This window comes from Carcharhinus amblyrhynchos, chromosome 7, assembly GCF_965287045.1.
Source record: "Carcharhinus amblyrhynchos chromosome 7, sCarAmb.v2.hapA, whole genome shotgun sequence".
Classification (NCBI taxonomy): Eukaryota; Metazoa; Chordata; class Chondrichthyes; order Carcharhiniformes; family Carcharhinidae; genus Carcharhinus; species Carcharhinus amblyrhynchos.
In genome coordinates, this window is record NC_137330.1 from 4,437,073 (window position 1) to 4,461,345 (window position 24,273).

At 43.8% G+C, this 24,273-nt stretch overlaps 5 protein-coding genes across 5 annotated transcripts; 2 read left to right on the forward strand and 3 right to left on the reverse strand.

The window, feature by feature from the left end:
• Positions 1–3,891: 3,891 nt before the first annotated feature.
• On the forward strand, positions 3,892–4,280 carry LOC145345396 (late histone H2B.L4-like). The gene has a single exon (XM_080193212.1). The coding sequence runs from the start codon at positions 3,892–3,894 to the stop codon at positions 4,267–4,269; it is 378 nt and encodes a 125-aa protein (XP_080049338.1). The 3' UTR covers positions 4,270–4,280.
• A 1,193-nt stretch (positions 4,281–5,473) lies between these two features.
• LOC145344727 (histone H2A-like) lies at positions 5,474–6,196 on the forward strand. The gene has a single exon (XM_080191834.1). It carries the CDS (start codon positions 5,613–5,615, stop codon positions 5,997–5,999), a length of 387 nt encoding a protein of 128 aa, XP_080047960.1. The 5' UTR covers positions 5,474–5,612; the 3' UTR covers positions 6,000–6,196.
• A 671-nt stretch (positions 6,197–6,867) lies between these two features.
• Positions 6,868–7,278, reverse strand: LOC145345327 (histone H3). The gene has a single exon (XM_080193143.1). The coding sequence runs from the start codon at positions 7,276–7,278 to the stop codon at positions 6,868–6,870; it is 411 nt and encodes a 136-aa protein (XP_080049269.1).
• A 1,577-nt stretch (positions 7,279–8,855) lies between these two features.
• LOC145344729 (histone H4) lies at positions 8,856–9,167 on the reverse strand. Its single transcript, XM_080191836.1, has one exon. The coding sequence runs from the start codon at positions 9,165–9,167 to the stop codon at positions 8,856–8,858; it is 312 nt and encodes a 103-aa protein (XP_080047962.1).
• An 889-nt stretch (positions 9,168–10,056) lies between these two features.
• On the reverse strand, positions 10,057–10,712 carry LOC145345328 (histone H1-like). The gene has a single exon (XM_080193144.1). It carries the CDS (start codon positions 10,710–10,712, stop codon positions 10,089–10,091), a length of 624 nt encoding a protein of 207 aa, XP_080049270.1. The 3' UTR covers positions 10,057–10,088.
• Between the last annotated feature and the right edge of the window lie 13,561 nt (positions 10,713–24,273).

The following is a 24,273-nucleotide window of genomic DNA, read 5'->3' on the forward strand; positions in this document are numbered from 1 at the left end:
AACCTATAATAATAGAGGGAGTAGGGGGCGTGAGTATGGTTGGTGGCGTTGCGGCAAATAGGGTCCAGGTGAAGGCTGGGATGAAAGCGCTTTATCTGAATGCACGAAGCATTCGGAATAAAGTGGATGAGCTGGTGGCGCAGATCGACACAAATGGATACGATCTGGTGGCCATTACAGAGACGTGGCTGCAGGGTGACAGGGACTGGGAGCTGAATGTACAGGGCTATCAAGTGTTTAGGAAGGATAGGCAGGAGGGAAAAGGGGGGGGCGTAGCTCTGCTGATTAAGGACAGCATCACGGTGGTAGCAAGGGATGATATTGGAGCCAAGGAGCAGAGGGTGGAATCGTTGTGGGTGGAGATTAGGAACAGCAAAGGGAGGAAGACGCTGGTGGGTGTCGTCTATAGGCCCCCAAATAATGATCTGGAGGTGGGGCGGGCTGTTAACGCGCAAATAAGTGCGGCGTGCAGGAATGGGACGGCCGTAGTTATGGGGGATTTCAATCTGCATATTGATTGGTCGACCCATGTTGGACGCGGGGGGCTCGAGGAAGAGTTCTTGGAATGCTGCCGGGATAGTTTCCTCGAACAGTGTGTGTTGGAGCCGACGAGGGAGTGAGCTATCTTGGATCTGGTGCTATGTAATGAGGCGGGTAGAATTAGGGACCTTGTAGTGAAGGATCCTCTTGGGGAGAGTGATCATTGTATGGTGGAGTTTCTGGTGCAGATGGAGGAGGAGAAAGTGGGTTCCCGGACACGCGTCCTTTGTTTGAATAGAGGGGAGTACAGTAGGATGAGAGAAGAATTGGTGAATGTGGACTGGGGGAGCGCGTTGGAGGGAGGGTCTGTTAAGGAGCAGTGGAGGATCTTTAAGGAGATCTTTCTTGGTGCTCAGTGGAAATTTATTCTGATGGTCAAGAAGGATAGTAGGAGGAGAGGTAATAAGCCGTGGATAACGAAGGAGGTGAAGGAAAGTGTTAAACTAAAAGCGGAGGAATTTAGAGTAGCAAAGAGTAGTGGGCGAGAAGAGGATTGGGAGAGGTTTAAATGTCAACAAAGATTGACAAAGAAGTTGATAAAGAAGGGTAGGAGAAACTATGAAGCTGGGCTAGCGCTTAATATAAAAAAGGATAGCAAGAGTTTTTATAAATATATAAAAAGGAAGAGGCTGGCTAGGGTGAATGTTGGTCCTTTAGAGGATGAGAAAGGGGACCTAGTGGTAGGGGATGGGGATATGGCTAAGGTATTGAATAACTTTTTTGTTTCTGTCTTCACGGAGGAGGACGTGAATAATTTGCCGGGTGTTAGCGATGGAAAGGTGGTAGTACTGGAGAGTCTTAATGACATTACTGTTACTAGAGAGGCGGTGCTCGACAGACTGGAGGGGCTGATTGTGGACAAGTCCCCAGGACTGGATGAAATGCATCCGAGGGTTCTGAAAGAAATGGCGGAGGTGATAGTGGATGCCTTGGTGGTTATTTTCCAGATGTCGCTGGATTCCGGGGAAGTGCCGGATGATTGGAAAACGGCTAATGTTACGCCGTTGTTTAAGAAGGGTGCCAGGCAAAAGGCGGGGAATTATAGGCCGGTTAGTTTAACGTCTGTGGTAGGTAAAATGTTAGAATCTGTCATTAAGGAGGAAATTGCGAGGCATCTTGAAGGGAATTGCTTGATAGAGCAGACGCAGCACGGTTTCGTTAAAGGGAAGTCGTGTCTGACAAGTTTACTGGAGTTCTATGAGGATGTGTCTAGGGCGGTGGATAGAGGAGAGCCGGTGGATGTGGTCTTTCTAGATTTTCAGAAGGCGTTTGACAAAGTACCTCCCAAGAGGTTATTGCAGAAGGTCGAGGGACGTGGGGTTGGGGGTAGGGTGTTAGCGTGGATAGAGGATTGGTTGTCAAATAGGAGGCAGAGAGTGGGGGTCAACGGGTGCTATTCGGATTGGCGGATGGTGACTAGTGGAGTGCCCCAGGGGTCAGTGCTGGGGCCTCAGCTTTTTACCATTTATATAGATGATCTGGAGGAGGGAACCGACTGTAGGGTGTCGAAATTTGCTGATGACACCAAGATTGGGGGAACGGCAAATTGTGCGGAGGGTGTGGAGAGTCTACAGAAGGATCTAGATAGGCTGGGCGAATGGGCCAGGAAATGGCAAATGGAATTTAATGTTGGCAAGTGTGAGGTGGTCCACTTTGGTAGGAAGAATGGTAGGAAGGACTATTACTTACGTGGCGAAAAACTGCAGCAGGCGACGGTGCAGAGGGACCTCGGGGTCCTTGTGTATGAGTCGCAAAAACCCAGCTTGCAGGTGCAGCAGGTGGTCAGGAAGGCGAATGGGATGCTGGCCTTCATAGCGAGGGGGATTGAATATAAAAGTAGGGAGGTCTTGCTGCAGCTGTATAGGGCATTGGTGAGGCTGCAGCTGGAGTACTGTGTGCAGTTTTGGGCGCCGCACCTGCGCAAAGATATTTTGGCCTTGGAGGGAGTGCAGAGGAGGTTTACTAGGCTGATACCGGAGTTGAGGGGGTTGAGCTATGAGGAGAGGCTGAATAAACTGGGCTTGTACTCGTTAGAGTTTAGAAGAATGAGGGGAGATCTCATTGAGACGTATAAGATGATGAATGGGATGGATAGGATAGAGGTGGAAAGACTCTTCCCGCTCAGAAAAGACAGTAGGACTAGGGGGCACAGCCTCAAGATAAAAGGGGGGCGGTTTAGAATGGAGTTGAGGAGGAACTTCTTCACTCAAAGGGTGGTGAATCTCTGGAATTCTCTGCCCGTTGAAGTGGTAGAGGCTGCCTCGCTAAATATTTTTAAGACGCGGGTTGATGGGTTTTTGATAGGAGAGGGGATTAAGGGTTATAGGGAGAGGGCGGGAAAGTGGAACTGAGCAGCGACAGATCAGCCATGACCTTATTGAATGGCGGGGCAGGCTCGAAGGGCTGGATGGCCTACTCCTGCTCCTATTTCTTATGTTCTTATGTTATGTTCTTATAACCTTTTCAACCAACCTACCATGAGGGACTTTGTCAAACGCCTTACTGAAATCCATATAGACGACATCAACAGCTCGTCCTTCGTCAACCGTTTTTGTCACCTCCTCAAAAAATTCTACCAGATTCGTAGGGTAAGACCTCCCCTTAAAGCCATGCTGCGTATCCCTAATCAGGTCGCAATGCTCCAAATGCGTATACATCCTATCCCTAAGAATCTTTTCCAACAACTTTCCTACCACTGACATCAAACTCACCTGCCTATAATTACCAGGGTTATCCCTACTGCCCTTTTTAAACAGCGGTACCACATTAGCTATCCTGCAGTCCTCTAGGACTTCACCTGTGTCCAGAGACAAAAAGTCACACACAGTTTACAGAATACTGAGTAGAATGCAAGTCTTTACAGCTAATCTGTTATTCAAGTCTTAAAGATGCAGACAATGTGAGTGAAGATAGCATTAGCATAGGTTAAAGAGATGTGTATTGTCTCCAGACAGGACAGTGACTGGGATTTTACAAGCCCAGGCAAGTCATGGGGGTTACAGATAGTGCGACATGAACCCAGATCCCGGTTGAGGTCGTCCTCATCTGTGCGGAACTTGGCTATGAGACTCTGCTCAGCGACTCTGCGCTGTCGTGTGTCGTGAAGGCCGCCTTGGCGAATGCTAACCTGACATTCTGACAGTGTGGCTGTGACAAGCAGTGAATCTGATTGGTTACTTTCCATAGCCAATCAGTGACAGATAGCACATTACGATTTGACATCAGCGTGAATCAGCCAATGGGAAAATTGTCCTCCCCGATCCTTTATTTGCATTGAGCCTTGTCTGAGTCTATGAATAGTGAGGTCCGGGGCTTTTCCTGGCTGTTGCGTTTCTGAAATCGAAGCTGAGAATGGCAGAAGATAAGAAGCAGCAAATTTCCAAGAAGGGCGGCAAGAAAGCCCTGAAGAAACCGACAACTAAGACTGGCAAGAAGAAGAGGCGAAGCAGGAGGGAGAGTTATGGCATCTACATCTACAAAGTGATGAAGCAGGTTCACCCCGACACCGGCATCTCGTCCAGGGCCATGAGCATCATGAACTCCTTCGTCAACGACATTTTCGAGCGCATCGCGGGCGAGGCTTCTCGACTGGCCCATTACAACAAGCGCAGCACCATCAGCTCCCGGGAGATCCAGACCGCCGTGCGCCTGCTGCTGCCCGGGGAACTGGCCAAGCACGCCGTGTCGGAGGGAACAAAGGCCGTGACCAAGTACACCAGCTCCAAGTAAAACTACACAATGCACTGAAAAATAATAAAGGCTCTTTTAAGAGCCACCCACAACTTCCATTAAGAAGCTAAGCCTTTTTAGTAATTCGATGTTAATTTTTCAATTAAACACTTTGAAATTGATTTTCTATAATGAGGAATGCAGAATGAGAATTCGGTGCATCTTTGTATCCTGTTTGTAAACTGTCAGCATTTAGTGGCTGCTCGGTGACTCTGGCTGCGTTCTGATATCTGCTCTTGACGCTGGCTTTGACAGACAGCGAATAGATCGCGAAAGAGTCCATTTCTGTGTTCGACTACGCTCACGATAGTCGATCAGTTTATTAAACTTCAACCTTACTGGTGTCGAAACTTCAATCTCCATACTGACAACAAAACGAAAACTCCGCTTTTGACACTGAATTTGTAACCGATTTCAAACTGGATACAATATTGGCCTGTTACCAGAATGAGACATTCTGCCGCACGACCAGAGTGTTTTAAATAACTGCCAGATTAATATTGATTAAACTGCGGATTGTAAAAATGAATTTGGAATTTGTGATTAAAATTTAGACCATTAGAAAGAGGGAGGAATACATTATAAAACTTGTTGATTCAATATTTAAACTTAGGGCTAAATCCGCTTGCAACTTATTCCTTAATTTACAATTATATCGACGGCTGACTTTTAAATGTTTAGGTTCTGCCAGTTTGGCGCCTTTATTTTGGGTTTGAATTAAAACTCAGAATGCCGGATAAACTCAGCAAGTCTGGCAGAATCTGGGGAGAAACAGAATTAAGGATCCGGATTGGAATAACCCTTGTGAAGATCTCAAACATTAATACAGTTTCTCCATCGACGCTGCTGGGTTTATCCAACATTATCTGATGTTATTCAGATTTCCCGCAGTATTTTACTGCAATTAATTTTCGGCTTCTTGTCAGTTGCAGAGAAATTCCACTCAAGATCAGAAACTTCCTGATAAAGGAAAATTTTAGATGAGGAAGAGAAATGGAATGTATCTAATCTTGAACTGAAATTTAAACTACTTATCAACGTTTTTTTTAAAAAAATCTTGATCCAGTTCGCCTGTGTATTTTGGCGCTCATTTAAAATTTGAAATAAAGAATCGGTTGGAATTTGAGAATTTGGCGCCCTTACTTTCCGCCCTCAGCACCGTGGCCTTTCCCGATTGGTGCTTTAAACAGATATCTGATTGGACATTGTGGAGAAGGTCTCATTAGGGTTTTCCCCATAGCCAATCAGGAATGTGTGCACCGCCATCCCTCCCCAAGCTATAAGAGAAGTGAATCTGGGCGGCTTTTCTCATTCTCTGTTAAAGTCTTTGTGAGATTGTGATAATGTCTGGAAGAGGAAAGACCGGTGGCAAAGTTCGAACCAAGGCTAAGTCTCGCTCCTCCCGGGCTGGACTGCAGTTCCCGGTGGGCCGTGTTCACAGGCTCCTGAGAAAGGGCAACTATGCGGAGCGTGTGGGTGCCGGAGCCCCGGTCTACCTGGCTGCTGTGCTCGAGTATCTGACGGCTGAAATTCTGGAGTTGGCCGGCAACGCGGCCCGGGACAACAAGAAAACCCGCATCATCCCCAGACACCTCCAGCTGGCCGTGCGCAACGACGAGGAGCTCAACAAGCTGCTGGGAGGAGTGACCATCGCTCAGGGCGGAGTGTTGCCTAATATCCAGGCCGTACTGCTGCCCAAGAAAACCGCCGCGGCATCGAAGACCAAGTAAAGCGACAACTCTGAAATTTAACAATCCCAAAGGCTCTTTTCAGAGCCACCCACTTTCTCTGAAAGGGCGACCCATTTTCCATCCGACTCTGACTAGAATGAGCTGCACTGATAAGCTATCACTTTGTCCGTGAAAGAGCGGGGAAAATCACTGCTTTTGAAAGTAACAAAATGTTTGAAAATAAGCGCGGACGTGCTTCTGTGTCAGCCACTCAAATTGAACGTATGTGTTAAACTTAAGTCTCCATCAACACTTTGCAGCTATGTATGTATAAATCAATATTGTGAACCACCCTCCATTCATTTATTATGTCTTGTTTCTCTTACTGGAAATAACATAGGGATCATTCTGCATTTCTCAGGCGGTATTAAGGAAGGGATGATGAATTCTGCATTGCCTAGTCTCTGGACCGGATTCTTAAATCGTTATTCATATATCTGACCCCAGGAGTCCTGGGTTTAGGAAATCTTACAGCCGACAATTTTCTGTATTAGGAACACAACTCGAGCTGCGTGTAAAATATTTTCCATCGGTATAAAATATCCAGGCTACATAAGCGCGGGAAAAGCAATTTGCATCGATCAGTTTCAAATGTGTATTTAGTAATCAGATATCTGACCATGGGTGAATGTGGGACCCAGTGAATGTTTATATCTCTGGTGCTCGATGTGAATAGGGGGGGGGGGAAGGGTGTCATTTTATTAGGAATTATGTTTTAAACATCAACCTCTCAGCAGATAACAAACCTATGACATAGTGAGATAAACACAACTTCCGTAACGATATACAATCCGTGCTGCAGCTCTTTTTCTGAAGGACTTGGTGGCTCTGAAAAGAGCCTTTGTTTGATTGGGGTTGAACTGAGGCTTTAAGCTCGCTCCCCGCGGATGCGGCGGGCCAGCTGGATGTCTTTGGGCATGATGGTGACTCGCTTGGCGTGGATGGCGCACAGGTTGGTGTCCTCAAAGAGCCCCACCAGGTAAGCCTCGCTGGCCTCCTGCAAGGCCATGACGGCCGAGCTCTGGAAGCGCAGGTCGGTCTTGAAGTCCTGAGCGATCTCCCGCACCAGGCGCTGGAAGGGCAGCTTGCGGATCAGCAGCTCGGTGGATTTCTGGTAGCGGCGGATCTCCCGCAGAGCCACAGTACCGGGCCGGTAGCGGTGAGGCTTCTTCACTCCGCCCGTGGCTGGAGCGCTCTTGCGGGCAGCTTTGGTAGCCAGCTGCTTGCGGGGAGCTTTCCCGCCGGTTGACTTGCGCGCTGTCTGCTTGGTTCGGGCCATCTGTTCAAACGCAGTAACTCGGAATGTCAGAGCGGCTTCCAGCCTCCCTTTTTCAACCGGCTGAAGCACCGCCCGCCGCCACTGATTGGCTCCCGCCACAGCCCCTATCCAATCACCCTCATAGCAACCACAGGCTGCCAGCTCTGATTGGCTGAGCTCGGATGGCGCCTGATTTTCAAAATTCACCGCCAATTTCACTGCAAACTTTTCCTCACTGCCTCAGCACCAAAAATACATTCAGATTCATTCCGTGATAGACCCAGAACAGGCTGGGAGCAAACTCCCAGAGAGAGGCGCAAAACAGTGTCTCACACACACACTTCACCGTGAAGGATGGCTTCTGTGTATGGGGGTGGGGGGTGGGGGGTGGGGGGGGGGGATCCTGTGGATTCAAAAAGTGGTTAAACAAGCTTTAGACGGTCGAAGGGAGGAAAATTGCTGCAGGCCGATTGAAGGAATGGAATAAAAGATACATCAGCTTAAAATATTCACAAGTGTGAATGGTAATGAATGATTAATCGAAAAGTGCAACAAATTTTGCAATCTGACACATTGTGTTCACTATTTTTCTATCCCAAAGTCACTGTACCTTTCCATCCTCACACACATTTTGAACCCGGCAGCAATAATTGTCATGATGTGGGTCTGCCGGCGTTGGACTGGCGTAAACACAGTAAAAAGTCTGACAACACCAGGTTTTAGTCACTAAAACCTGGTGTTGTCAGACTTTTTACAGCAATAATTGTCACATTGTTGTTTAATGGGACACACAAACGGTGAATGCGCAATGTACCGATTCAGAACAGTTGAAATATAATCGAAAAAGGCGATGCTGCGAAACATTTAAATACTCGCCCCTGCTTCTAAATGTGAGCGGTCTGGAACAAGCGGCAATGATGTTGATTGCTGTGTAACGGGATTGTCACAGGGACAATGCAGAATAACCCGATTCCTAGACATGAGAAAACTGCATGAAATTCTATGTATAGAAAGAGCCCGCTGCTGTACGGAGGTCAGTGCTCTGAATGTGAGGATGTACGCGGCTCTGAAAAGAGCCTTTCGGTTTTGTGAGAAGTGGGTGGATTTGTTCAGCCGCCGAATCTATTGAGAACGTTTTAATATTAAATGATCAACAGGAAATTACAGCAATAATATTCTATCCATTATTATTCTACCCCGCAGCCAAAATATGTTTTCTATCAGATACACATGCGAGAATCCGACATACTCATTTTAACAGGCGCCAATAACATTCAGAATAAAAAAGGGCTGCGCATGCTGGGGTATGAAACAAAAACCGCTAAGTGCTGGAAAATTCCGGGTCTGACACTATCTGTTGGGATAGAACACAGCGCTGGCGAAGTCACGGGTGGTCCAACGCTTAAATGGTTAGATAACGGAACAGGAGACAGCTTCACTCAAAATGCTCCGATTCCTTAACAGCTAACACATGACCAGAAAATTGATTATGACAAATGTGTCGAATTACTACTGTACCAAGGTCAGTACTCTCAATGTGAGAATGTGGGTGGCCCTGAAAAGAGCCTTTGGGTTTTGTGAGAAGTGAGTGGATTTGTTTAACCGCCGAATCCATAGAGAGTGCGGCCCTGGCGTTTCAGAGCGTACACCACATCCATGGCGGTGACCGTCTTGCGCTTGGCGTGCTCGGTGTAGGTGACCGCATCCCTGATCACATTCTCCAGGAAAACCTTCAGCACCCCGCGGGTCTCCTCGTAGATCAAGCCCGAGATCCGCTTGACGCCGCCACGGCGAGCCAGGCGGCGGATGGCTGGCTTGGTGATGCCCTGGATGTTATCACGAAGCACTTTGCGGTGCCGCTTTGCTCCGCCTTTCCCCAGTCCTTTGCCTCCTTTCCCTCTGCCAGACATGATTCCTCTTCAGTCAAATCGTTGCTGAATGAAAGAGGAGGTGCTGCAGCTCCCTTTATTATACAGCTCACCCCGACCTGACTGAGAAAGAGAGAGAAAGGCGGGACGGGGAGGAGACTGAGAGACAGACAGAGCAGTGAAATGTCTTTCACCATCCAGCTGCTCCTCCTCCTGCCCGAACCGATATTTTAGATTCAAATTCAAACAGAAGTGAAAAGAGCGCGAGGAACAAAACGTACAAACTGGAATATCAGATACAAGCGAGTTAGAAACCCGGGTCTACTCAATCCAGACAAGTAACAAGTCGAACTTCCTGACCCCATTTCAATCCCAGCTCCTATTCTATTCCCGACAACTCCTCTCACAAAAAAAAATCACTGCGGATGCTGGGATCTGAAACAAAAAGAAAATTCTGGAAAATCGCAGATCTGGCAGCATCTGTAATGAGAAAAAATGACGAACTTTCCAGTCCTGATGACCCTTTGTTAAAACTGCGCTCCCAAACAGGTTGAGAATTTTATTCAGATCTCTCCCAGCGGATAAAATGTGTTTGGGGTTTGATTTGTGAGGTGGACTTTCTCGCCAGGATTCCTTTGACACCCTCACCCTGAATCTGTGAATAAATAACACAAAGTGTTGAGTGTTCCCCCGGAGCCATTCCTGGGTTAGGGAGAAGCAGCAACATCCCTGTGTGTGAGTGCAGATTGAGGGGGGAGGGGGGGGCGGGCCTAGAACATGTCAGCGAGTGAGCGGGAGTACTGGATTAACATTTCTATCTGAAATCTGCTCCCAGCGCGGGGGCAGCGATTCATTGGCCGCGGGGGGGGGGGGGGGGGGGGGGGTTCAGCTCTTCCCTGAGAGAGGTGGGTGGCTCTGAGAAGAGCCTTTGGGTTCACAGGTTTGGGATTTGCTCGGCGAATTTCACTTCTTTCCTGCTTTCTTAGACTTTGCTGCAGCCGCTTTGGGTTTGGCCTTCGATGTCTTTACCTTCGTGACCTTCTTCACAGCAATCTTTTTCTTGGGGGATGCTTTCTTCACGCTCTTTTTTGGAGTTGTCGTTTTCTTGACTGTTTTCTTGACTATGGCTTTCTTGGCTGCTGGTTTCTTTGTTGCCGATTTCTTTGTTGCTGGTTTCTTTGTTGCTTTCTTGGCCACCGCTTTCTTCACTGGGGTTTTCTTGGCCGCTCCTGCCTTTACCTTCTTGACAGTTTTCCGCTCCGCTGTTTTCTGAGCGAGTTTGTAGGAGCCGGAGGCGCCAATACCACTCAGCTGAGTCAGCTTTCCATTTTCCACATTCCTCTTTAAACTTTGCCTGATCTGGCTCCCCCGCTTGCCCACGTCCACCCCTTTGCCCCGCAGCGCCTTCTTGATGGCGGCAGTGGACATCCCCTTGCGATCCTTGCATTCCGCCACTATCTGGAGGATCAGATCGCCCACACTGGGACCTGTTGCTTTCTTCCGGGAAGCCGCTGCCTTCTTCTTCTTGGCTGCCTTGCCTGTGGCGGCTGCTGCAGGAGCCGTTTCGGCGGCTGCACTGTCGCTCATGTCCGGAACTCTTCACCAAATCTCTCCGTCAATGTGAACTGGATGAGAAATGAAGCGTTTGGTGGCGGCACTGAGCAACTTAAAGGCAGCGAGCGGACGGGGCGGAGACAAGCTGCTGTCAGCTCCAGGCTGCTGCTGCCTTCTCTGTGTTTCTCTCTCGTCCCAAACTCTCAATTTCCACTCAAATTCCGGCTCCACACTGGCCCAGGTTCAATCCTCATTGTGTCTGACACCTTAATGCCTGTTGTGGAAAAGATTCCACCCGGATTGAAGGCTGCATTTGGGAGTAAATCCCGTTTCTCTGCTGTACTGTTCGCCTCTCTCACGCCATCGCCGTCATCTCCCTTACTTTTGGACTGAAATCTAAAAATCAACATGGAAATTACACTGAAATCTAACTTTGAGAAGTATTAGGGATACAGGGGGACAATTTGATTCAAAAATATGTTTGTTTCACATGGGAATTTTGCGGAGATCTCACAATCTGAACGGACACACAAACACAGTGATATTCTCCTGTTTCCCCCGCCCCTATCACACACTCTCTCCTGCACAATATTCACATCTACACAATCCCAGGCTAAAGTATTTTTGTAATTTAAACTTCCCAGGGCATACTGTCCCTCCTTTCCACACTTTCCGTGTTATGTTGATTAATTGTAAATTCTCCCTTCACTTTGTTAGTCTCTCTGTATTTCCTGCCCCACATACTGTGTGTTAATCTCACTCCCCAGAGCAGCCAATCAGATGTGTTTTCATGAATTTACACTGATCACGCATCTTTCTTCAAGGTGAAAATACAAATGATTTCTTCACTAAAACTCGAGGTTTTCCAGTTTGAGTTTATCCTCCTGCACTGCTCAGTATCACTAAACCCTATACTCAAACAATAGAGAAGACCAGTTAAAGATCAATCCCAAAGCCGCTGATAGTGGAGTTGTTGACAGTCACAGGTAAACACGAACCATTCCGATTCGAACTGAAGATTTAAGAACTAATGATTAAATCTGGGACATTCTGAGAACATGTGACAGAGACCATCTCACTCCAAACACTGCAGCAATGTTCACGGTATGTGCTAGTGTTACACATGTTAGCATTTTGTCCACAACCCATGCAGTGACATACTGGAAATGACAGAGAGAGAAGAAGGGGCACGAAGAAAGAGGCAAGAAGAGAGAAGGGGAGATGGAGAAAAAAGAAATAGGGAGATAGAGGAACAATGAGGCAGACAGTTGGAGAAAGAATGAGAAAGACATCAAGAAACACCAAGGGATAGAGATAGAGGGAGTGATAGGGAGACAATAAGAGATACTTACAGTCAGAGAGAGAGAGAGTGGGAGGGAGAGGCAAACACACGCAGCAAAAGATTAAGACAGAGAAAAACGAAACAGAGAGATAGGGGGCAGGAAGGCAAAGACAGAGAATGGGAAACAGAGAGAGACAAACAGAGGCAGGGAGAGACAGAGTGTGAGAGATAGTGAGACAGTAGAAACGCACATAGAAAGACGTTGAGAGCCACACAGAGATGGCAGGTACAGTGATAGAGAAATGGAGATAAATTGAGAGAGGTCGAGCAGAAGAGAGACATATGGGGATAAAGAAATGATCAAGAAACTTAAAGAATTAGAGACAAGGGGGGGGGGCGGAGAATAAAACTTCAATATTAATTTGAAGTTAAACGTGTCACAAGTGAACTTAAGAAAAACACTGTAATGAGCTTTCTGTGAAGGTCCCCGAATTGCCAAACTCTGGTGCCTGTTTGAGTACACTGAGTGATAATTAAGCATAGCCAATTCATGTAACCACCACGCCTTTCAGACTGTGGGTGGAAACCGAAACACTCGGAGGAAACCAGTGCCAACCTGAGGAGAACGTGCAAATTCCTCACAGTGACCCAAGGTGGGGATCGATCCCAGATCCCTGGCACTGTGAGGTGGTACTGTATTCCTGTACCGGGCCCTGTATCAATATCAGAATGAAAAACCATATTACAATCACAAATGCATTACTAGAGGATGTTACTTGAGGTATGAATAGAACACTAGAATACATACATATCACAGTCCATAACTGCATCACAAGCATACTCAAAGGGGGATAAATTGTTTTGGGAACAGATCAGAGTCGGGAACTTTGTAAGCCAGGGGACTGTATATACCAGGAGAACATTTAAAACCAGGGGACTGTGTCAAAAAAATGAGTGTGCAAACGAGGGGACTGTCTACAAATGGGGGAAATACAAACAAGGGGACAGTTAAATACAGGGGTATGTATCAATGCATGGAAATATGCAAAATCAGCACAGTGCACAAATTAGGGGAGTTTGCATCCCTGGGAGTGTGCACACCAGGGAGGAGCATAAACCACAGTAGTGTGCAATACAGGGGAGTGTATAAACTGGCAGGTTGTGTAACACAGAGGAGAATGTAACCTAGGGATTGTGCAAACCAGAGGAATGTGTGAAACAGTGGAGTGTCTGAAGTCAGGGAATGTGAGTCTCAGGGGAGTGATTGTACCAAGGAAACGTGTAAAGCCAAGGGAATGTATTTCTCAGGGATTATTTATCCCGAAGAGTGTGTGACCCTCGGAGATTTACCTATTGAATTCAAATTAAAATTGGAAAAGGGTGGGAATTCAAATAATAGTCCTAGTTTTTGACAAGGTTGCATATGGCAGACTACTCTGTAAAGTTAAAGCACATGGGATTGCAGGTAATGTCTTGAGATGGAAAGACACTAGTTAGCAGATAGGAAGGAAAGGGTTGGTATAAATGTTTCTTTTTCTGATTGGCAGCGACTATTCGTGTTCCACAGGGATCCGTGCTAGGACCCAAACTGTTCACGATGATTTGGAAACTGGAATTGAATGTATTCAGTCTAATGTACAGAATCAGGGACTGAGAGACACAGAAATAATCCTGCATTCACACACAAAGAAAGAGACTGATTGAGTCAAGGCTAACGTATTTCACTTCAGACAGAAGTTAAAGAAAGCACAGAATGAAACAAAAGGTGTTTCAGAGAATGACATTGTGTCTCTACTTTAGACTTCCGGAAGACTTTTGACAAGGTCTCACATACCAGATTATTATGTGAAGTTAAATTGCAAGGGTTGTGGGTAGTATCTTGAGATGGAGAGAAAGTCTTTTCACAGGTGGGAAGCATAAAGTTGGCAAAACTGGATCTTACTCCAATTGACAAGCAGTAACTAGTGGGGTATCAATGGGATCTCTGTCAGCGCCCCAATTGTTCAGATTATATGTTAATAATTTGGAAGATAATAAATATATAATATCCAAATTTGCAGCTGATACAAAGTTGTGTAGGAGAGTGTTCAGTGTGACTTGGACAGGCTGAGTGTGTGGTCATGTGAATGTCAGTTGCAGTGTAATGTGTATAAATGTGAGGTTTTTGATTTGATTTATTATTGTCACATGCATTACCGCAGTGAAAAATATTGTTTCTTGCAGGCTATACAAAGCTTACCGTTTATAAAGAGGGAAACAACAGAGTGCGAAATGTAGTGTTACGGTCAGAGCTAGGGTGTAGAGAAAGATCAGTTTAATGCAAGGTAAGTCCATTTAAAAGTCTGACAGCATCAGGGAAGAAGCTGTTCTTGAGTCAGTTGGTATATGACTCAGACTTTTATATCTTTTTTCCTTAAGGAAGAAACTGGAAGAGAGAATATCCGAGGTGTGTGGGGTCCCTAATTATGCTGGCTGCTTTGCCGAGGCAGCAGGAAGCGTAGACAGAGTGAACGGATGGGAGGGGGGGTGTGGGGGGAGGGGTGGCTGATTTGCTGGATGGATTGGGCTACATTCACATCCTTTTGGAGTTTCTTGTGGTCTTGGGCAGAGCAGGAGCCACAAAAGCTTTGATACAACCAGAAAGAATACTTCCTATGGTGCAACTGTAAAAGATCATAGAATCATAGAAACCCTACAGTGCAGAAAAAGACCATCTGGCCTATCGAGTTTGCACCAACCACAATCCCACCGAGGCCCTACCCCCATATCCCTACACATTTACCCACTAATCCCTCTAACCTACGCACCTCAGGACACTAAGGGACAATTTTAGCATAGCCAATGAAACTAATCCGCACATCTTTGGACTGTGGGAGGAAACCAGAGCATCCAGAGGAAACCCACACAGACACGAGGAGAATGTGTAAATTCCACACTGACAGTGACCCAAGCTGAGAATCGAACCCAGGTCCCTGGAACTGTGAAGCAGCAGTGCTACGGTGCCCAGGAGACACCAGATTAATCCCAAACTACTGCAATGTGTCAGAGGATGAGGTCAATAATGTTTGAAATGTATGACTAATATTCTCCGCAATTATCTAGAATATTTTGATCAAATTTTTTGATAGATGCTCAGGGATCAACATTATCAATCTGACTAAATTAATCTAAGCTATTCTGATCAGATATTAACTTCTGTGATATCACAGCAAACACACCAATTCGGACTGAGGATGTATTGGTGAGGATGCACTGATGAACAGTAAAGACAATGCAGAGAATGATCTCCGTTTGAATTTCAGTCAGGGATTATCCAGCAGTTTGAACCGTTCTGTGCATTCCCCTCACCGCCCAGCTTCCTTTGCTCAAACTGCGAGCAAATCAAACCGGGGAACCGATTAAATTGGAACAAAAACAGCAAATGTTGGAAATTCTGGGCAGGTTTGACAGCATCTGTGGAGGGAGAATAGAGCGAATGTTTGACGCCTTTCTCTTCCTAACTCGAAACATTGGCTCTATTCTCTCTCCACAGACCTCATCCTCTGACACATTACAGGAGTTTGGGATTAATCTGGTGTCTGCCTGAAGTACAGGATCGGTAAGAGTTGTCACAATTTCTCTCACCGCTTCAGAAGCATCCAGAGTGAAGTGAGCCTGTTTAAAGCAGACTTATTTTTCAATCACAAAATTCTCAACTGATCCGGGAGAGTTTTGCAGGAATAGAGTAGGAGCCGGGATTGAAATAGGAGAAGACCTTTTAATTTGTTTTAGAATCCATTGTACTTAGGCGGGAATGTTACTGACAAGTCTGGATTGAAAGGATCCTGGCTTCTAACTAGCTTGTCTGATATTCCAATTTGCACGTTTCGATCAACACACTTTTTTACCTTCTGTTTAGAATTTGATGCTGTCAGAGCTGCTGAGATTTTGCAGCATTTTCTGGTGTGGTTTCAGATTGCAGCATCCGCTGTATTTTGCCCTTTATTATAACTCAGCAAATTGCATTTGTTCTCTGAATGAGCGAGGAGAGAGGCGCATGCGCGATGCTGCCCTGCTCGCAGCTGTGATGCCCTGACGCATGCGCGCTGCCCTCCCCTGGCCCCGCCCATTTCCTCAGTCAGCGGAAATCCTTTGTTTGAAACTGACTGAAATGGAAATGTCAGCGCCCAGGTCAGCGAGGGAACAGCGTTCACATCCCAGCAGCACATCCATTGGGGAGTGTGGACACAGAGGGGCTCAGAGATCCTCACTGACTCGGGGGAAGTTCAGGGAGATTCGGGAGCTGTTTGTAAGAGGCAGAGCGGAGCAGGAACCTGTTCCGGGATTGGAGTGAGCCGGGGGGAATGGAGAGGAGTTCCTGGGACTGTGTGAGACACTGCTGAGGGAGTCACAAGGTGAATAAGCTGCTAGTGAAAATGACCAGGCTTTTCTCTGCTCACTGGCAAATGGAATTTAATGTTGGCAAGTGCGAGGTGGTCCACTTTGGTAGGAAGGACTATTACTTACGTGGCGAAAAACTGCAGCAGGCGACGGTGCAGAGGGACCTCGGGGTCCTTGTGCATGAGTCGCAAAAACCCAGCTTGCAGGTGCAGCAGGTGGTCAGGAAGGCGAATGGGGTGCTGGCCTTCATAGCGAGGGGGATTGAATATAAAAGTAGGGAGGTCTTGCTGCAGCTGTATAGGGCATTGGTGAGGCCGCAGCTGGAGTACTGTGTGCAGTTTTAGTCGCCGCACTTACGCAAGGATATTTTGGCCTTGGAGGGAGTGCAGAGGAGGTTTACTAGGCTGATACCGGAGTTGAGGGGGTTGAGCTATGAGGAGAGGCTGAATAAACTAGGCTTGTACTCGTTAGAGTTTAGAAGAATGAGGGGAGATCTCATTGAGATGTATAAGATGATGAATGGGATGGATAGGATAGAGGTGGAGAGACTCTTCCCACTCAGAAAGGACAATAGGACGGGGGGGGGGGGCGGTTTAGAATGGAGTTGAGGAGGAACTTCTTCACTCAAAGGGTGGTGAATCTCTGGAATTCTCTGCCCGTTGAAGTGGTGGAGGCTGCCTCGCTAAATAATTTTAAGACGCGGGTTGATGGGTTTTTGATAAGCGAGGGGATTAAGGGTTATGGGGAGAGGGCGGGAATGTGGAACTGAGCCACGACAGATCAGCCATGATCTTATTGAATGGTGGGGCAGGCTCGAAGGGCTGGATGGCCTACTCCTGCTCCTATTTCTTATGTTCTTATGTTCTAAACCTGTGATGTATAATCCCGGTTCAGCTCCTGTTTCAGCTTGTTTGTTGGCATTGTCCAGTGAATGGTGGAAACAGGCGGGACAGTGAGGTTGGGAACAACCCTGTAACTGACCCGGATCGGCGGCACCAGCTCATCCAGCTGAGAAAGGAGAATGAAATGTGTTAGCAGCGGCTGTTGGTTTCAGTAAATGGTGAGTTCAGTGGGAAATTGTAACCTGATCTGTGAAAATCTCACTGTATCCCCGGTAGTGACATCCTCTGAGCGGTACTGGTATGGACAGATTCTAATTCTTGTCAAGTGTTATCAAAGCACCAAAAATAACAGTTGGATAGAGGCTATGTGTGGGGTAGTGGAATCAGGAACCTTTTTTATTGTTGGTTATGATCTGTAGAACACATATTTCTTACTGATTATCAATTGAAAATTGAATTTGACTCTTTCATCGACGTTGTTTGAGCTTGAGTTACAAGATATATTTTCTTCCTGTAAATGAATATATAAACAACTAATTTCAAATGTGCAGATTCATCGTAGAAGAATAAAGTCCCCTGTCTCCTTCTAATTGCCTGTAAGTACAATGTTAATCCTAGAGTGCAGACACAGACAGAACATCAGTTCCAATATTGCAGAGAACACAAAGAGTTAGAATTTCATTGATCTCAAGTGCTAGGTAAACATATTCAATCCAACAATTGTACCCTATTGTTTTCCCTATTCACTCCAGCTCACTATCAGTGAGCGCAGGTAAGTCGCTCTAAGTCCAAAGTCCGAAGAATTATCACATAGTCAGAGTGCACAGAAGTGGCCCTTTGGCCCACTGAGTCTAGTCCAGTAAAACTTTGACAAAGGGTCATGTGGATTAGAAACATCAGCTCTTTTCTCTCCATACATATGCTTCCAGACCTGTTTAAATTTTCCAGCATTTTCTCTTTTTGTTGCTAACAAAAACTAAACCTACAGTAATCCCTGTTTCCAATCCTTTACCATAACATTGACTGTTATGACATTTAAATGTTCATCCAGGTACATTTTAAAAGATTCAGTTTTACCTGCCTGTACTACCCTCACAGATACTGCATTCCAGACTCATCACCATCTGGGTAAAAGAATCTTTCCACAAATCACATTGAAAGCTGTTCCTGTCATCTCACAAGAATAGATCTTCAGCTGCCAACAAAATATTAGATATTTCAGCTAATTGAAATGTACAGAATTAATCCAAGCATTCTACCCAGTCATCACATAAAGCAACACATTAAATTCCATTATAAGGATCTCAAACTTTATTTTGATATTGTTTCACCTTCAGTAAATGTGCCACATCACTATTCTCATTAATGGTCATAATATCAGATTACACCAAATAAATATGTTATATTGGAACTTGCTGAGCAGATTCTTGATTAATAAGGGGATCAAGGGTTATGGGGAAAAGGCAGGAGAATGGGGATGAGTAAAATATCAGCCATGATTGAATGGTGGAGGAGACTCGACGGACTGAGTGGCCTAATTCTGCTTCCATGTCTTATGGACATGTACAGAAAGATAAAATAACATCAGTCACATAGGAGAGATAAACTGATGGAAAATAAATTGTGGTGTTTGGGGTAGTGGAATTAGAAACCTTTTGTTTTATTGTTGATTGTAATCTATAGAACATGTTTTTTTAACTGGTTGTAAAATAATCTTGTACCTTTCATTGACATCAACTGAGCTTGACTTAAAAGATATATTTTTTTTCCTCTAGGTGAATATATGAAGAAATAATTTCCAAGTTGTGGATTCATCACAGAAAAATAAGTTCCCCTGTCTTCTTCTAACTGCCAGTAGGTACAATATTATTCTTAAAGTGCAGAAACACAGAAAGGCATCAGTTCCACTGTAACAGAGAACATAAAGAGTCAGAATTTCATTGATCTCAGGTTCTAGGTAAACATATTCAATCCTACAATCATGCAGTAAACTACAGGTGGAATATTTTTCCCCAATTCACTCGTGGGTAGTATCACTAAGGGCAGGTTAGTCAGTTTCAGTCCAGAATCCGAAGCATTATCACATAAACACAGTATACAGAAGTGGCCCTTTTTCCCATTGACTGCGGACCAACAAAACTAAATCTACAATAATCCCACTTGCCACTCCTTGGCCCATAAGCTTGACAGTTATGACATTCAAGAATTCATTTTAATTGTTAGCTTTTTTCCCCGTCTCTACTACCCTCCCAGGCCGTGCATTTGAGACTCTTCCCATCTTCTGGGTGAAAGAATCTTTCCTCAAATTACATTGCAAGGTGGACATATTGTCTCAAGGGTAGATCTTCAGCTGCCAATGAAAAATCAGATTCTGCAGCTGATTGAAATGTATAGAATTAATCTGAGCATTTTACCCAGTCATCACATAAAGCAACACATCAAATTCCATTACAAGGATCTCAAACTTTATCTTCAATTCCCATATTGTTTCACCTTAAGTAACACACTATGTGCCAGATCACTATTCTTACTAATAGTCATAATACCACATCACAGCAAGTAAACACATGTTATACTGGAGCTTGCTCGACTGGTTCTTGATTAATAAGGGGATCAGGGTAATGGGGAAAAGTCAGGAGAATGGGGATGAGAAAAAATATCAGCCATGATTGAATGGTGGATGAGGTATGATGGTCTGAGTGGCCTAATTCTGCTTCTATGTCTTATGGACATGGTCTTATGTCTTATGGAATAAAATAACATCACTCACTTAGGAGAGATAATCTAATGGAAAATAAACGTGGTTTCTGATAATAATGACCAACAGTTACAATGTGAAACCCATACACACATGAGAGAGACAGAGAGATAGAGCAGTCACTGATTGCTGTAGTTTTAAAAAAAAACTTATTGAATAAGTATTGAAAACTTTCTCAGGCAAACTAAAATGGAGAACAATCACACTTGCACACTAGAAGCTGATTGTTACGTTCTTATCCCAAGGCTCTTGTGTGAAATGTTAAACAGAAATGTTTGATTCACAATGTCACAAATACAGAATAAAAACACACCACCATGAAATAATTTGATGATAGCTGAGAAACATGAACACTTACAGTTTGAATGCTGATTTGAAGACAATTGTCCATACACCAATAATAGTTAACAGATATTAATGGAGCACACACATTCACAAGCACAAGACACACAAGTGTGTGTGCACAAGGAAACAGAAAACATCTTGCATTTACTATTAGATGCAGAATTAACTTGACAATCGTACAAATTAAATTAAAGAATGCGAAAACATGCTTTTACTTCAGACACTGAGAAAGCCAGTGATTCATTGATATATGAAATAAATGCCGAATGAAACCAATTTCACACAACTGAAAATTCCCATGACAATTCTGAACTTACATCCAACGTTTTAAAATGTTATGTCAAATGTAACATAGTGTTATGACAAATGTAAATCATAATGCTATGGACAAACAAAGGCATTCTCTTCTGCCAAACATGCTTTGACATGTACGTCTTTTTAGGAAAGTCAGACATTGCAAAAACCATCACATGCAGTATAATAAAGTCAAAACAAAATCAATCATTCTTCCTTCCCACAAAACAAGAGGTACAGAATAAAATACATAAATGCAACACTGACTGTGAGCTAGAGAGCTGAATAAGCAGGGCATCGTTCAAAATGATGGAGAGAGAGAAAACACACTGTCATGACAGAAAATGATTGTCTCAAAATGAGTAAAGATCTATAATGGAAACAGACAGTGATGTTACAATGAGAAAAGTACGCAGCATGAAATAACACCACAAACACAACAGATACAACTATCAGCTACAGCCCGAACCCAGATTCCAATGACATAGACAGACATTCACAATGTGAAACCCACAACACAGACAAAGAGGTGCAGAATGAAAACACTTATCTACAACATAAATATAAATACAGGAATAGCACACTTCTCAAGATAAGAAGGATAAAGTTAGTCCGAAAGCATTTATTGATAACTATGGCAAAATAACAAGTAAACATGTACATACGATGTAATACATAGAGTGAACTGGGAGGCACAAGTGAGAAAGCTGAAATTTTTTTTTTAAATAGTTTTCAAAAAATTGGCAAGTGATGTTGTAGCTTTAAACAACCTTAGTAAAGCTGCACATGGTATTTTCATTCAGTTCTGGTCACCACATTACCAGAAAGGATATGGAGGATTTGGAGGGAGTACAGAAAAAATTTACCAGGACATTGCTGAGTATGGAGGGCATTGGCTATGAGGAGAAGCTGGAGAAACTTTGTTAGTTCTCACTGAAACAATGGAGGTTGAAGGGAGACCTGATAGATGTCTACAAGATTATGAGAGGCATGGACAAAGTAGATAGTCAAAAGCTTTTTCCCAGGGTGGAAGAGTCAACTACAAGGGGACATGGCAATTTTTTTTGTTAGAGAGAGAGGTTGGTGCCTGGAACTCACTGCCAGGGGAGGTAGTGGAAGCAGATATGATAGTCTTTTAAGGGGCATCTTGACAAATACGTGAATAGGATGAGAATGGAGGAATATGGTCGCCAGAAGGATAGGGGGGTTTACTTCAGTTAGGCAGCTTGGTCAGTGCAGACTTGGAGGGCCAATTGGCCTCTTCCTGTGCTGTAATTTTCGTTGTTCCTTGTTCTTTGAATGCTCACACAGTAAATTGGAAAGTTGAACTCAAATATCAGAGGAAATGACAGACATGAAGTAAAAGCAATACCCACATACCAGAATCCAATAGGCAAAGATTAAACCCCTACAGTTTCGTACCAAAGATTCACAGGAAATGATGAAATCCTCGTTCATTCACTATTACCCAAAGGATACAAAATAAATTCATGGACACATGTGACTCTGACATTTATAAAGAGAATGTACACTTTCAGTTATATATCAGAGAGTTAAAAATGCTAAATGAAACCCACACATATACATATCAGAAACAGTGAATTAAAGCATGTTAGCTCCTAATGAGGCACATTATTTGCAGATTAACAACCATATTTATGTTACAGAGAATGGTAAATTCAGAATAAAACTCCCAGTCATTGACACATATATCAAATAAGTAATTGTTGCACAACAGCAACCAACAATGTGCAGAGCAAAATTTCCATACAAAAACATGTTGTTTAAAAGCCGATAAAGGAAATTGACAGACACAGAGAGATCCCACATTTACTTGGCTTCATTTAGAAATGTAGAAGAGAAGATGTTCTCCCAAACCAGGAAATAACAGGTGCAGAAACTCCAACCCCCAATGTACACACATGCACGCTCCAAGTGCAGCATCCGGTCAATTGCTTTCACAGATGGACAGATCAACTTACTGTAGACTCTTGTTACTATCTGATGGTTGAAAATGAGCGATAAAACAATGTACCTATTCATTCAGAAATATTTTAACCTGGAGTGAAGTAACAGGAAACTGATACTGTCAGATTCAACTGCTCACTAAACATTATGTTCATCAAATTTAAAGTTCTAAAAATCGAGGGAATGAAACAATTCTATAAATGTAGTGTGAGGTACAATGATCAGATAGCTGTGAGAAGGGCTGCCTTCCAAGCCACTGAGCATAGTTTGATTTCCCCATATTTTCGTTACTTCTAATTTATTTAATTAACTATTTGCAGCATTGAAGTAGATCACTTTTAAAATAAGAACATCAAAGTGGTCTTATCATAAGCATGTTTTCAATATAAAATTGTGTTTGTTTATTGAATAAAAGTTTTATTGTAACAAAGGTACAGGCTTGTAAATTAATAAATGAATTTAAAGTAAAAAAAACTGTAATTGATTGAAACATGCAAGAAAAATGCAAGCAAACTCAGGCAATAGATACTCCTGATGCCTGCTGAAGGCAGTAATTGAGAGAGATACATAACAGTATCAATTTAAAAAGACAGAACTTAAACACCGGAAATGCCGAGATAACTCTGACACAATGTAGATAAAGTATCACTCGCAAAGTACACAGATACTGCCTGATCATCAGGCCAATGGAACAAAGAATATAATTATATGGTCTGATGCTGTTCCCATGGTAAAGAACAATTTACAATCAAAGAGTAAAACAGAGCACCAATGGGTGACTTTTGAAAATTTCCCTCTAACCCAGATGAGGGGAGAAAACTTAAATCATTGAATTTAAAAAGCTAGATTTAAATATTCTGTGTGATATTGGTCAGAAGTATAGTAATCTGTAGCTAAAATAGATAAAGTATAATTTACAGACAGAAACTGTATAAATTACTCAAGAATTCGGCCAAGGCCTTGTGTTCCATACAAGTGCAAGATTAAAAAAAAATTGCAGTACGTTATTGAAAACTGAAGGAGAAATGACAATTCCTTCGCTGCACATTGTGGGAATTACGTGAGGCCATGGATCTGATTGACATATCCACATTTTATTATTCACATAGTTTCAAAATGAATACCATTCCACAACTCAAATACAGCTAGTGAGATTAATCTATTACTATAACATACATCAAATCCATGTTATGAATTATCACAAACAGATATCAATGTGTTAAGATGTTGAACAAATAAATTCCAACATAATGGCAGGTATAAAAACGAAGTTCAGATACATGGTCCAAAGATGATGCAATGTATCAGGCACTAGAAGACATAGATGGCAGCATATTATCACCCAATGGCAGAAACACAATATATTTAAATGAATCATACATCTAATGTCAGCCTGAACTTGATGAGTACTGAATTAATCCACATTAATATTTGTTTTGAGAGAGTGACAGAAACAGATTCATGTCCACGCTCTCAGAATCTCCAAGAAACGGACAAGCCATGCAATAATCCACCTCATTGAGATTATGAGAAAAATGCACACAGAGCTATAACCACAGTAATATTCGATACATTTCAAAGTTGAATATACACAGAGCTGAATCCACAGTCAAATAACATGCCACAGACTGAATGACACAAAAGAAACCCACCTCAATGGCTTTGACTGAATCATAATCAACATTTGTTCCGGACAGATTCTATTGGAATCCACTCTCATAGGAT